At 41.7% G+C, this 13,668-nt stretch overlaps 1 protein-coding gene across 1 annotated transcript in view; it reads right to left on the bottom strand.

Moving 5' to 3' along the window:
• Window positions 1-3,359: 3,359 nt before the first annotated feature.
• Window positions 3,360-13,668, bottom strand: part of TMEM131 (transmembrane protein 131) — a 93,421-nt gene continuing 83,112 nt past the window's right edge. The window contains exons 34-41 of the mRNA XM_027899127.1: window positions 12,371-12,495; window positions 12,063-12,221; window positions 11,138-11,309; window positions 10,678-10,799; window positions 10,477-10,573; window positions 9,287-9,384; window positions 7,780-7,943; window positions 3,360-4,386 (exon numbers count right to left, since the gene is read on the bottom strand). Of these exons, the coding sequence (XP_027754928.1) occupies window positions 4,090-4,386; window positions 7,780-7,943; window positions 9,287-9,384; window positions 10,477-10,573; window positions 10,678-10,799; window positions 11,138-11,309; window positions 12,063-12,221; window positions 12,371-12,495 (1,234 nt within the window). The 3' untranslated portion in view covers window positions 3,360-4,089. The remainder of the gene's footprint in view (window positions 4,387-7,779; window positions 7,944-9,286; window positions 9,385-10,476; window positions 10,574-10,677; window positions 10,800-11,137; window positions 11,310-12,062; window positions 12,222-12,370; window positions 12,496-13,668) is intronic.

Below are 13,668 nucleotides of genomic sequence, written 5' to 3' on the forward strand. Positions count from 1 at the left end.
GTTTAGCTTATATTTTCTCTGGCTCCCACAAATGCTTAGGGCTTTGCTTTCTGGATATTTGATTTCTTCTATTTGATTTCTTCTTTTATAGATATATATTTGTATACACACATTAAAAAAGTCATGCTCTGCTTGCTGCTAGATAACACAGCATGAAGCAGCACAGTAGCAGCACGGAGCATGGTTAGCAGCTGTGTTTGGAGGGCTGCTGAAGAGTGTGCTGATCCAGTCATCTTGAGGACTCCTTTAGTATTTATGTGACTAAAACACCAGTTTAACATAAAGTCCTTCCTTCAGTGGTGTTAGATAAAAACAACCACTGGGCAAAAGACTCAGTTTTGAAGCAGAACCTGTTTAACATGAGGTGACTGGACACTCTTCCAGCTGCACCAACCATGCAGTAGAAGCTGGGTTATTTTCAATCCCAGCATGTGGCTCTCTTTTAATGAACTGACTCATCACTGTGAGCTGAAGCTGTCATTGTTTCACGAGGCCAAAACACTGCAGCTCAGAAAACTTGCTCATAATTACAGGCTGGGGAAACAGACAAGGCCCAGTCAAAGTTGTATTTAGTGTGAAAACATCACTCCGGGTGAAATGGTTTCAGTGACAGAGAGCTTCTTACTTTGGGCACTCTTAATTTTACCTCTCATTTAGTAAGGCACAGTTCATTGTCAGCTAAAGTGCAGTGGACAACTTCAGTACGATTTCACCATGATGCTCAGGTGTTGAGAATCTGCTGTTTACTCACATTCTGCATCCTTATCCTCCTCGTTTTCCCCACTTTGGTGTTTCTCTCACAGCTACATTGTGTACCACTGCTGACAGAGCTGTGGCCAGGGCTGCACCCAGACCTGCTCAGTGGTATTGTTGCTTCGTTCCAAGTGTCTGCATCTGTGAAACAAATAACCTTCCTTTGACTGGAATTTTATATCCTGTTCTGATATGGTCTAACACTTTAACAAAATCTCCTAATGCCTTTCAAGAGCTTCTGGAAACACAGCTCATGATAATTAAACTGATTTCACGTTAGGGCCATACTTACCTACCTCAGCCTTCTTGATTTTAGTAACAGGCCAGAAACTTTTCAGGCTTTTCAAGTCTATTTCTTAATGTTAGCAGAATAGAACTGCCCTTTAGGAGCACCAAAATAATTACCAAAATTAAGAGTAATTGCTTCTCTTCCTTGCTGGGAACTTTGCGCTCTCAGTAGCTTCCAGGTCTGGAAGAGTAGAGCTGACTCATGGCAGTTTGGCCCTGATTCTGCTCTGAAGAAATGCTGTAAATTATCCTAAGGGCTGTTGGTTCCCTGACTTCCAGGACACTCTGTTTTTTCCTCTGGTTTTTTTACTCTAGATAGAAATTCCCTCGTGTCTGGAGCTTCAGTCTTGTTCATTCTACCTGTGAAAACAGTCACCTTTGCTTTCAAGCTTCTGATCTCCCTGTATTCAGGTTGTCCTCCCAGGATGCTGCAATGTTTTCAATCCCATTTAGATTTTTATGTAAGGCTTTGCATGTGCTTTGTCAAAAACATAATTTTCTTTTATTTTTACCCCGTCATAAGAGCTCTGTCCTGTTATTCTGATTGTGGATGAGTCTGTCTCATTACCAGCTCACTCCCTCTTAATATGAGTTTTCAATGCATGTAAAGAGTGACTACACCATAAAAGCTGGTGCGTACATACCTCAGGAGAAGGCAGCAAAAGCCATCTTGGACATGTACTTACCATCTCAGAGGTTTCTTTAGTTATACCAAACTTTTGCCCAGAGTTTATTTCACCTACATTCTGCCACTGACAATTGTGACTTTAAGGCAGCTCTTTTGCTTTCTGTAACTAGGCAGAAGAAAGTGAAGGTGCTTTCCAAAATAACCCTGGAGAAGGAAAATAGGACACTCAGAAATAGGAAGTGTTTAGGCCCTGGATATTTTCTTTGGGAGAAAGATGTGCTTTTTCCCCCCTTAGGAAACTGAAAACTGTATGTCAAAGATCATGATAGTTCAGGTGGTTTCACCCCTGGAACTTAATGTTTAAGTGGTGCTCAAGGGGGAAGCTCTTCCAAAACAAGAACTAAGAATATTCTAATGGTAGATGAGGGAATGTCTCACAGTTTTTTTGTGGGGAAAGTCTAAATCACTTGTCTTTTGCCATGTCTTGTTCAAAAGGAAATGTTTTTAAACCAGAATTTTTGTCTCCTGTCCTCCCTGATTAAAACCACTGCAGACTGTTAACATCTCAGAATCCATTTTTGCTTCTATCCTCCATGGAATCAATTCCAATGCAAACACATGCTGGGAAAGAGGTGGCACATGACCTTAAGCAGCTCCTTTCACCTTGAAGTTACTGCTAGTTATCTTCCCAAGTTCCATTTACAGAGAAGCAGGCCTTGGCATGTCAGGAGTTTAACTACTTATTCTTTATTTTCCCTTTATTTTCATGCAGAAGGAGACTTGTTTGCTCAGTTACTCAGATGGAAATTGCATACAAATCCAAGTTGAACATTTCATGACCTTGCATGGCTCTAGAAATACCCAAATTTTAAGAACAAAGGCGTTCCAGGAGGTTCTTATTTTAGAGATCTTTATCTTCAAGCTTCTGCTGGTAGCAGCAAGAAGCCAGCAGTCTGACAGTTGTAGAGATTTTGTTTATATAATGCAAACTGGAAAAGGGCTCACTTGGTTAAATAAATAAGACACTCATTGCATACAAAACCTTTATGCTACAAGCAATATTAATTAAAATTATATACTGTTCTTACTCTTTTGAAGGATGGATTCTGATAAAAATCTGCTGCTGTAAATTTTAAGAAGTGCCACTGAGTCATAAGTAATTTCATGTTGCTCGTCTCTTAATGCTTTCTGGTAATGGAAGGGTTCATTTTCACTTGGCTCTAGCTCAGAAGAATATATGCAGTCACTGGGGTTTGCCCTACTGTTAATGAAGGGAAACAGGCACCTTAAAGGGACAGATAAATTATAGCTAAAAATAGCAATGTTCTTGTTCAGACCTCTGTGCAAGAACAGCGTTACAAAGGTATGGGTGTAACAAACAGCAGCAGCTGTTATTATGCCTCATAACTGCAAACTCAAACAGCGCAGGTTTTTTTCCAGGTTTTTGCTATCCAGTGGATTTTCAGGAGGGTGGCACTGCGTAACCCTGAAGAGTTTCTATTCTCTGCTGTGATACAAACCCACGCTGTTGAGAAGCCAGGTCCCATCTGCAGGGAAGTTTCTGGAAACACAGGCCCTGCGCAGTAGATTTTGTAGAGTAGAGTAGATTTTGGCCTGAAGGCAACGCCAAGTAGAGTCTTGCACGCACAAGTTCAGAGAGCGTGGGGAACAGAGCTACAGCAGACAGATCTTGAAAAAAGCAGTATTTATTTTAAAGTACAACCCAAAGTTGTATCTGTAAGAAATGCACAAGGTATCTTGTTTCGTCCACAAGTCTTGGCTGTGTGCATTTCAGTTCAACTTAAAAATGCATTCAGGTTTACAAATGTACAAACAGCACAAAGTGTATTACAGTCTCAACAGAATGCTCTTACATTCAGCCACTTTGCTCTTAAGGTTTCGTGTTGGATTTGTTGGTATTTTTTGTTGATTTTTTTTCCTTTTTACATTCTTACAACCTGTGTTAACAAAGCCTTATTTTAAAAAAATACTCTGCATTTTAGCACAAAGTGCTTTTTGATTTTAAATTAGAACTTGGAGGATAACACTGGAAAAAATTTAAAAACCCAAACCGGTACTTTTCATAAAAGTATTGCATGCCAGGACCATTTTATAGTTCAAATTGTTTTCTAAATAAAGATGGCAGATGGTAAAATATGAAACCAGTGAAACTGTTCATATTTACAGGCTTCAGCTGTAGTTGGGATTTGTGACCACACCCAGACTTTTTCAAGCTTATCTGCAATCTCACACTACCATATTGCAGGACAGACTTTAGAAAGGAACGAATGATGAAAGCATGACTGACAGGGGGAGTGGGGAGGGGGGAAGTAACGACCAGCCTGAAAGTGACATTTCAAAAATCTGCATTCAGAATTGTATCGTGACCTGGATAAAGAGTTCTTTCCTTTTACTTAACTTTAGTTTTCGTGGGGATAGTGTGAATTAGACCAAGGATCTGAACTTCTTCTTCCAATCGTTGGGCTCCAAATTCTCCAAGGATTGTAGGTCTGTCCCATGTCTTCAGCAGGATTGGCAACGGCGGCAGCAGCAGGTGGCGGAGGAGCAGCAGAGGAGTTTTCACTACCCATGAGATCGATGCCTGACAACGCGTTTGTTGGAGTGGTGAAAGGAAGGCCACTGTTGAGGTTACTTGACCAAATGGAACTGCTGAACGGAGTGGTGGACCACAGGCCACTGGGGTTGCCAAGGATCGACTGCAGTAAAGACAGAGCCAGGTAAGTAGCAGTCTGGTAACCTCTATTTTCACCTTGTTTACAGCCCCTCTGAAAGAAAAGTATCTGAGCAGCAGCAGCAAGCCTGCTCTGGAATCCCTTCCATCTTCCCTCCAACATGGAGTTCTGAACTCCCTTTAGGAGAGCCTCAGGAACCTACTATGATGTAACTGGACACATCTGGAAGCTTCCCTGCAGAGTGCAATCACATTAAGGGCTTTTAGGCTGTTCTCATTTGAGCTTTTACATCCCCATACCATTGCTAATTTAAGCACTACGAGTATTCAAGTTTTAAACACACAAGGGCCAGAACGCTCAAGCATAAACAATCTAATTAGAATGAGGTAGATAAACATGGTTCAAGTCTTGAAAAACCAGTAAAATTCAAGTTGCAGTGCAAGGTAACAGCAAAGTCCTTTTTTGATTATTCTTTTCACAGTTGTTTGCAAACTTATCTCCCTGTATTCAGACACTTCTGTTTTGGATGAACCTGTATTCAGCCCCACTGTACCTCACCCATATTCCCAGTATATAACTTTTCCTTCCCATCCAAAACTTCTCTGGATGAGGGGGAAGGGGATAGGAGACCTGCCCACTTATCACTGAGTTCCAATAAGTTTGTCCTGGCTCAAGACCCTTGGAAGTCTCTGATGTGGTCATGGTGCAGATGCAGGTGTGCTGCATCACACCACAGATGCATTTGGGATGCATGGGACAGGTACAGCAAGCCTAGAGAACAAGTGTAGGAAAGAACAAGGCCCAGGTTCTGTCAACTGCTTTATTAAAGGCCAAACAGTAGCAAGGAACAAGCAGAAGAACCTAAGCCGTGGTGTGGGGGAAAGTGATACCCAGAAGTAGCCAAAGACGGAGATGGGAAAGGCTGGCATAACTTTCATGCTAATATTAGCAGAGATCCTGCTACATGTAGGCTTAGCACACCACATACCTCAGTGTCAACACATTTAATGTACATATGCTGTAAATTCAATTTGCAAATACACAGTAAACTTGATACATCTCAAAGGCAGTGGACTTGTTGAGTAACTGCTGTAAGGTACAAACATCCTTATGTTTGGATTTACTGGGTGGAGAGATAGAGCACTCCTTCCCAAGATCTCTGCTTCCAGAAAACACATATTAAAGGTTAACCAGTGTCAGTGTTCTCTGCATCTGGAGATTTAAATAAAAATCTCTTTAGGAAAGAAAACAAGGTAGACTCTGAAAATTTCTTCATTTCAGGTTTTTATTCTCTCCCCTGGAATGAAGAAGATAGGCTCAATCTAATCACACCTGACATGGGTTAGACACTAACACATTATCAAAGGGTCCTCACAGAATTTGCTACCGAGGGCTGGACAGGAGCTTTGAGCATTACTTGGAGGTTAACCCAGCCAATGTTATTAGGGCTCTTCGATGTCACTGAGAAACTGAGCCAAACCACAGTGACCCTGTATTACTGTCACACAAGTAAATGGTTGTATTTAAGCTATACAAGCATTAGGCTACTAAGCCTACAGCAGGAAACACTCACTCTGCTGCACAGGCACCAACCCTAACACACTAAAGGTTCACCCTATTTCCTGCTATGGGAAAGAGCCAGGAATTATTCCTATGTATCCCAAAAGTGTTTGGGAGAGCCTGACAGAAAAGCACTTTCTTGTAAATCAGAAGCAACCAGGAAAGGAGCAGCAGAGAAGAGTGCCTGATACGCCCTTTGAAGGCTGGTAGAGGGTGTAAAAAAGTGGCTGGCAGGCAGAACTACACCGGGGGAAATGGAGAAAAGGGGAGTAGGGGAATGTGCTTAGAAAGAAACCTGGATAAAAGTACCAACAATGCAGCCAAAACTGAGGGGAGACAGGACCCAGAAGTCAAATGCTATTTAGTATAGAAGCACAGTTGTGCATAAAATGGAAAAGCAGGATAAGAATAAGGAAGGAGAACAATCAAAATAAACTCCACCGAAATCTTCCTAGAAAAGAGGGTAACACAGCAGCCACTGTTTGAGTGCTGTTTGCAACAATGGCTTTGGCTCTTGTGCCAGAACACAGGAAAGGGCAGGGCAGGTACCTGCTCTCTTATTGAGCACTTAGAGCAAGAAGGCCCAGTAACAGGAAGAGCCAAGCTTTCCTGTTCTGTCTTGCCATAAGCATTTGAAAAAAATCACTGTCATCAGAAAGGTTTTGAACATTTCAGTCAGTTTGCTGCTTCTTGTTTACTAAGTGAACTTCTCCTTGAATAAGCTCCTAAAATGTCTCCTCCCTAAATCAAAGTATTTAAAGGGAGTAACTAACAATTCTTCTATACCATTTGTCTTGGCTTTTGTCTCAATGCTTCCTGAAGCACATTTCCAAATATTTTTTCAGAAGCAGACAGGAAATAGGAGTTGGGAACTAGAGAGTTTGCTCTGGTTGTCCTAAAGCCCTCCTTCCATCAAATGCTGATGAAACCTGCCCTCCATGTGACCAAAAAGCAAAAAGCTCTCCTTACATAGTTTTAGAGAGGTTCCAGCTCCAGTTGTAACCACATGACAAGGGCAGGATCAGTGAGGCTGTGTCTATAAGAAGCTGTGTGACCTTCTTCGACTTCCCCTGCCCCCCGCCTTCCCCCACTCCATCTGAACTGCTCCCAGGTGAAGTAAACACTGCCTCTTACTCACTACAAAAACATTTTTAGAAGTCAACATGAAGAATGATTTCAGCTGGTAGTGGAGGCAGCTGTTGCAGTCTTAGTTTTAGTCTGACATAAGGATGGCGCAAGGATGACAGAGCCATGCTACGACCTGTAGAAGGTGGGGTTTTCTCTTTTCCTATACTCAAGATTTCCATCAAAATTAAAGTTTAAAGATTTCACTTTATGCTCAGTCCTTTAGTGTTTTTTTCTAAGCTGAAAAGAATATATTTAAGGTCTTTTAGGTAAGCTTTTTTGGGACCTTTTGTTAATTTACAAGCAGGTGCAATGCTGGATTCAGAAAGCAGAATCAAAGTCTGAAAGTTATCATATTGACTAATTCACAACTGTCCATCAAACTAGAAGTGACTGAGGCAGTGTCCAGCCATGGCACAGGAGCAGAACACCTGTTTCTACAATCCTGAACTGGAACACACTATTTTTAAGCGCTGCAAGATGCTCTTGTAAGAAATATTTTTATGTGAATATAAATATCCAGTGTACATGGATTCATCATCTGCAAGCAGGCAGACTTCATCCCACAGCCACATCAACTTAACTACACAAAGATGAGCATGTGTAAATTCCCCTTTCCTTTATTCTTTGGTTAATTTTTTACACCCCCAAATCCTCTGAATTAAATTAGATGGCAGATACAGAACAGGGTGGTAACAGTAATAAACCACTGTATTTGGACTGAATACTTACTGCAGTTGTATGAGTTGGGGAACTTGAGCTTGTTGGCCAGGAGGGTACAGAATCTGTAGCTGAAGGATCCCAGATGGATGATGGAACATTATTGAATTCACTCCAGTTCCTCTGAACATCCTGCCCATAAGCAGATCGAGCTAAACCAAGTTTGCTAAAAACCTCTAAAAATAAAATGAAAAAAACCTGAGTACATTACTCTTACTCTTTTTCCAAGAACAACACTCTTCACAGTTATTTCCCATCCTTTTCTTGCAGGTCCTGCTGCAGTGAGATTAGAACAGGTCACACATTAATACCGATCTCATGTCACGCGGCCGACATCAGACAGCGGCCACAAAGTTAGTCACGGTTATAGTGGGGAAAGGGTTAAACACTTGCTGTGTATATAATTCAGTACTAGCCTAAGGAATTGTGGATGCACAGCATACTGAGAGTCCTGGCAATTCCTGGAAACAAGGTAACTACAGGTGGAGCAGGTGACTGGGCTGAAGGAGCCTCTGGTAATGGCAGCACTCACTGGCCTCGCAGCACTCCCTTCCCAGGTGACTCCTGGTAGGAGGCAACACTGGCAGTGCCCCAGCCCTGCCCCCATCTCTGCTATGAGAAGGAGAGGGCAGCACCAGCAGTCCCAGCTCGCCTCTTCCTGCACATGGAACTGATCCCAGGCTCTTACTGGTGTCCCTCAGAGTCACTAGTGCCAAGAGTTGCTGATGAAGATGAAAGAACTCCACAGCAGCAGCTGCCCATGTTTGCATTTTTCAGCAGACATACAATTTTTTGGTAGATAGCACTTTTCAGTCGACACACTATCCATTTTGCAGATGCCACACATCCAAAGTTTGCTTTGCTTATCATCTTTTGCAGCTGCCTTAAAACACACCACGCATCCCCAAATACACTATGGAAATCTTCCCAAGTACACAGAGCATCCATGCCCTGCAATAGAGCCTGCCTGCCCATCTCCGTGTCATTGCCTAAAGGCTTACCTAAATATTTAAACACAGGAATTGTTTGCTGGGTTTAGTATGCATCAGTTCGTTGTACAGCTATACAAATACTGGAGGAAAACACAAGAGGAAAGCAGCAGGTCATCTGCAACCATTGCTTCACTTACAGAGAGCAATGGTTTTATGCAGGTCTTTATGCTCAGGAAACCGCAGGCCTACTGGCACTCTCGTGGGACCTACAGTAAAGCTTTGGAGGAGGGGTGGAGGGAGGGGAAAAGACTAAATAAAAACCCCCAATATCAAGAAATTTTACTAAAACAGAAATTCCAAAACCAAGCATTTACAGCCCATCAAACAGTCTAAGAATTTCCACTAACACTTTCTTTGGACTGAAACACAGAATATACCACCAAATTCTTAACACGCTCTCCTACATAGTCTTCCCTTTTAGGTGAGAGGATGGGAATGCTGTCTGCATTTAAGACTACTGCAATGAGACACATCATTTCTTTACCTGTATTTGAATATGGAAAAAATATCTGAAAAGGAAAACTCACCTCCAGTTAAGTTAAAAGAATGTCCAAATGCAGAGAATGAGTTGAGAGGCGTGAAATCGGGACTGCTGGGATTGCTGATAGGACTCCACAAACCCGAACTGCATAATACGGAGTAACAGGAAAGCAATACGCAACTTATTAACACAGTACTATTGACAACATTAAGTTACTGATCTATGTACAAATCTGTGTATATACTTAACCACATATGTATTTAATGGTGATTGAGAGTTAGGAAATCAGCTTATTTTTGTTTCACAAGGGATCTCAGTGAAATACTATTTTCCTGTGTATACACCCATCTCGGAGCAACACAGTAATACAGACACAGTGCTCTTTAATCTGCAGACTGAGCATAAACACAAACCTGACAGTAGCTCTTTTGAACAGTTTTTCAACAAACTCATAGGGTCCAAGCCATAGGGCAGTTTTTTTGACCAGCATGTAAAATTTAGAGCCACTCAGAAGGGATAAAAATGCTCACGTTCTGGGGTTTGTGGGCAAGCTTCTTGAAATTAACAGATGAATTAACTGGAACCAGTGATAAAACATTCACAAAACAAACACCCCCTCTTCCCCACCCAACTTCACCCAGAAAAACAATTCCTTTGCATATTGAAGCTTGAATTCAAGTCTCTTCCATATTCCAGAAAGGTTACCAGACACTGCTTTTTACAAGTGAGACCAGGATTCATTGCCAAAATATGCCAGAAAAGACACGTGCCTTGGGGAACGTGAGTGAGTGCAGCTGTGTTCTGCTCCTACTCAGAACACAAAGACCACTGATAGTTCTGATCTCAGTGTTAAAATTGGGAGCGAAAGGTATTGCTGTACAGCTAAATATTCTGCCTGTGAACTGTTTCAAGAGACCTTGGTACACACTCCTCAGTACTGAGAGAGCCAAGGCAATTTCTCGTTGTTTGAATGCCTGAGAGCACAAGAGTGCTGAGTTACTTGGAATGAGTAAGGAGAAGTTCCTATCACATCCAGAACATCCTTCTTTCTAGTTTTGAGGCACTTGCAATTTCTAAACTATTCTGTAAGGTGAGAGATGCTGTGCCCAGACTTTAAAAAACAGCTTAAAAAAAATAACCAGAATGAATTCTGTCACTCCCTTCAAAATGCCATTAACAGCTCACAATCTTCTTTTCTAGGTGCTCAGGTATTTGCCTAGAGAATATAAAAATTACCTGTCAGAGCCATCACTGTCAACAACTGTGTGGGAAATGTTGATATTGCTGGAAACATCCATTTTGCTTGGAGAAGCCTTTGGTAAACTACTGCCACCTGCAAGAATATGTATGTAAAAAATGAGTAAATAAACTCTGGCAAAACAATAGAATATTCTGGGAATATTCAGAAATATTTACAACTCCAAACTGGTTCTATACCTGGGCTCTTGTCATAACCTGCAGCTACAGCAGCAAAAGTGGGGTTACCATTCCTGCCCGGAAGAGAAGCTGCCTTGGACAGCTTATGTTTGGTACCATTAGGCTGCTTGCTTTTCATTTCACTAAAAGGAGGAAAAAAAAAGAAAAAAAATCAAGTAAAGTTCTGAACTTCAGCAGTTTGATAAAAAGTGCAGCAATTTAGGCTAGCATTCATGAAACATTCACAACAGCTCAAAAGTTTCCTGTAATTGCACCTTTATCCAATCTACCAAGTCGTAAGAAACGCCAGAAAAATATAAATAGCGTGGCATGATATGCACAGTGGTGTATCTGCAAGAAAGCAGTTTCCATAGGAAGAGGAAATGGGTCTGAGAAAAGGAAGATGCACCCTGTGAAACGTACAGGTTCCACAACTGCTCAGTGTCTGTGAAATCAGTAGGAGGCACCGATCTGGACTCACTTGCTGCAGCTGCTGTTGACGATGCTGCTGTAAGTGCCTCCTCGTGGCCCAAAAGCAAACGATGTGGGGGGAGGAGGAGATGGAGAGGCGGGTGTCGGTGAGGGCTGTCGCTGTTTCAGGAAAGCATCTGCATTCAGGGTTTGTAGAGAGAGCTTATAAAGGTTGTCTGTAGCTATAGAGAGAAACACAAAACATCCTTCATAAGTATTTATATTACAACAAAGGCTCCTCGAACTTCTTCTATCCTTTCTGTTCAAATGGAGGAATTATGACAAAGGCTGTTTGCTCCCAGTGATGGAAGCAGCAGTTCCTTCTCTGTATTCAGCTCTGGTTATTCAGGTTTATGTCTATTTTCAGAGAGACTGCATTGCAACAAAAGCGCCAAGACAAACAGATCTGTACAGAAGAAGGAAACCTTCCAAGTGAGCGCTGTGGAGAGGGACGATTGAAGTTCACAAGCAACCAAGAAGAACATGATTCGGTTCCCACACAAGGGAATTTACAATGCAACCGAAATGCTTGTAAGAGCGTCCCCTGCTAACCACTGCATTAAAGTGTTCTCAGTGTTCCCTCTCAAGGACAAATCATCTAATTAGTTTCAACTTTGACTGCAGCAGACGTGACCAACCAAAACCCCATCTGCTGTAGAAAATGCGGGTTTTTTTTTGAGCAATAATTCTCATTTCCTCAATTCCCCCAGCAGCTTCAAAATCCTGTTCATCACTGAAGAACTGTAGAATGGCCCATCATGTTCTGCCCACACCACTTTCAAACCTCCCAAATCATATCAGATGCTATCAGTAAGGGGTCTACATCAGAAGAACAGAAAAACACAGCACAGCTATGCAGTGAAAAAGAGGCAGGTTTCTATCTGCAGATATTAATTGCAGAAGACTCATTCTGCCATTGTCTAATGATTACTTACAGCTGCCAGCTTTGTGGAGAGGCACAGAGTCCCACTCTGGTGGTGGAGAATCCTTTTCCCCTTCTGAGCTGCTTGTGTTTCCTAGCTCTGGCCCAGAACCACTGGGGAGAAATTTGGCTAATACTGATGGCCTGTTCTCCATTAATTTACTGCTTGGACCTACTGAAACAAAAGAAGAAAAGGAAGTGTGCAGATAATAAACTGAACAGCTTTCTTTGCACACCAGACTTAGAATTAAGCACTCAAGAGAGGTTACAAACAACCAAATAAAAGTCTTGAGGTATTTATAAAAAAGAGCCTCACACTACCTCTTGTTTTGGGGAGGTTTCTTGATTTAGACCCACTCGTCAAAAGGTGCTGTGTAGAGATCTTGGATGGAAACGGTTTGCGCTGCTTGTTTTCCAGTGGGGGAGTATAAGACAATTCCAAGGGACTAAATGAAAACAGAAATTCATTTATTTTAAAGTGCTAAAAAGGACTTCATACACATACATGCATACATATTATATATATGGGCCATACATGCTTTCTCACAAAACAGTGGTATCTTGTGGCTTTCTTATGAATAAGCAGAGTTATGTTTTTCTCCTATAGGCAACCCCACCCTTCACAGCCCTGGCTCATTTTCTACCCACACTGCTCCACATATGTATTAGGGCTCACTCACCTTTCAGGAGCAGCTTTCATCCTGGAGCTCCAGGATTACAAAACCTGTTTGATTATACAGAGGCAACTAGAGGTGGCAACTGCCCTTTTTCTACTGTGCCCCCACACAACTGCGTTAGATCATATGCTCCTAATATGCTATTGCCCTAAATGTACAGGATTGTACATTTTAGTCAATGATATAAAATTATTCAAATGCACCACCAAATTCATCTGGCTGTATAGTGCTCTTTACGTATTTGATTCTGCCTCTCAGACTTTCTAGGAAGGAACTATTTTGTCCATTTCTTGTAGAAGGATTCCAAACCTGGAGGAGGAGACTTTGCCAAGCAACGTTTTGAGAAATACTTTGAAGAAAATTAATTTCTTCTAACTACTAAACTCAGTCTACTATTAAACACAGCAACAGGGAAAATAGAGCCAATATACTACACCTCAGCTCAGTAAAGTTTACTTTTGTGGCACTTGGACACCTACCTCGTTTCAGAATACTATTTTGGAATGAATTAGCTATAGTAAGACTAAGATTCTTCATTTTCCCCATTTCTATCTTCTGCAATCAACCATCTGCCACTAAGGGACAGGGGTTGGCAGCAGCAGCAGCCTCCTTTCATAACATATCCAAGACTCTGACCTTACTCTGTGATACAAAAATGGAAACTGCATGGCTGCAGTTTCACCAATGGCAACTAAAGGCACTCACGTTGGCACTGCCTCACTATACTGCCACTAGAAACATTAACCCCACTTTGTGTATGTAATGCCTAATATAAAAATCTTAATGCTGCTTTGTCTGATTTTCGTGTTTTTCAATTATTGTGCTATATTCCCCTTTAAGTAATTTATTATTTACAAGCTTCAGATATTCCCTGATATCAGGAAGGAAGAAGAAACTGCTTAAAGGTACCTGCTGTTGGCATTTGCCAAACTGGCATCCACA

This window comes from Empidonax traillii, unplaced genomic scaffold (genome assembly GCF_003031625.1).
Source record: "Empidonax traillii isolate 1590-97213 ecotype Southwest subspecies unplaced genomic scaffold, ASM303162v1 scaffold645:size365152, whole genome shotgun sequence".
NCBI classification, from domain to species: Eukaryota; Metazoa; Chordata; class Aves; order Passeriformes; family Tyrannidae; genus Empidonax; species Empidonax traillii.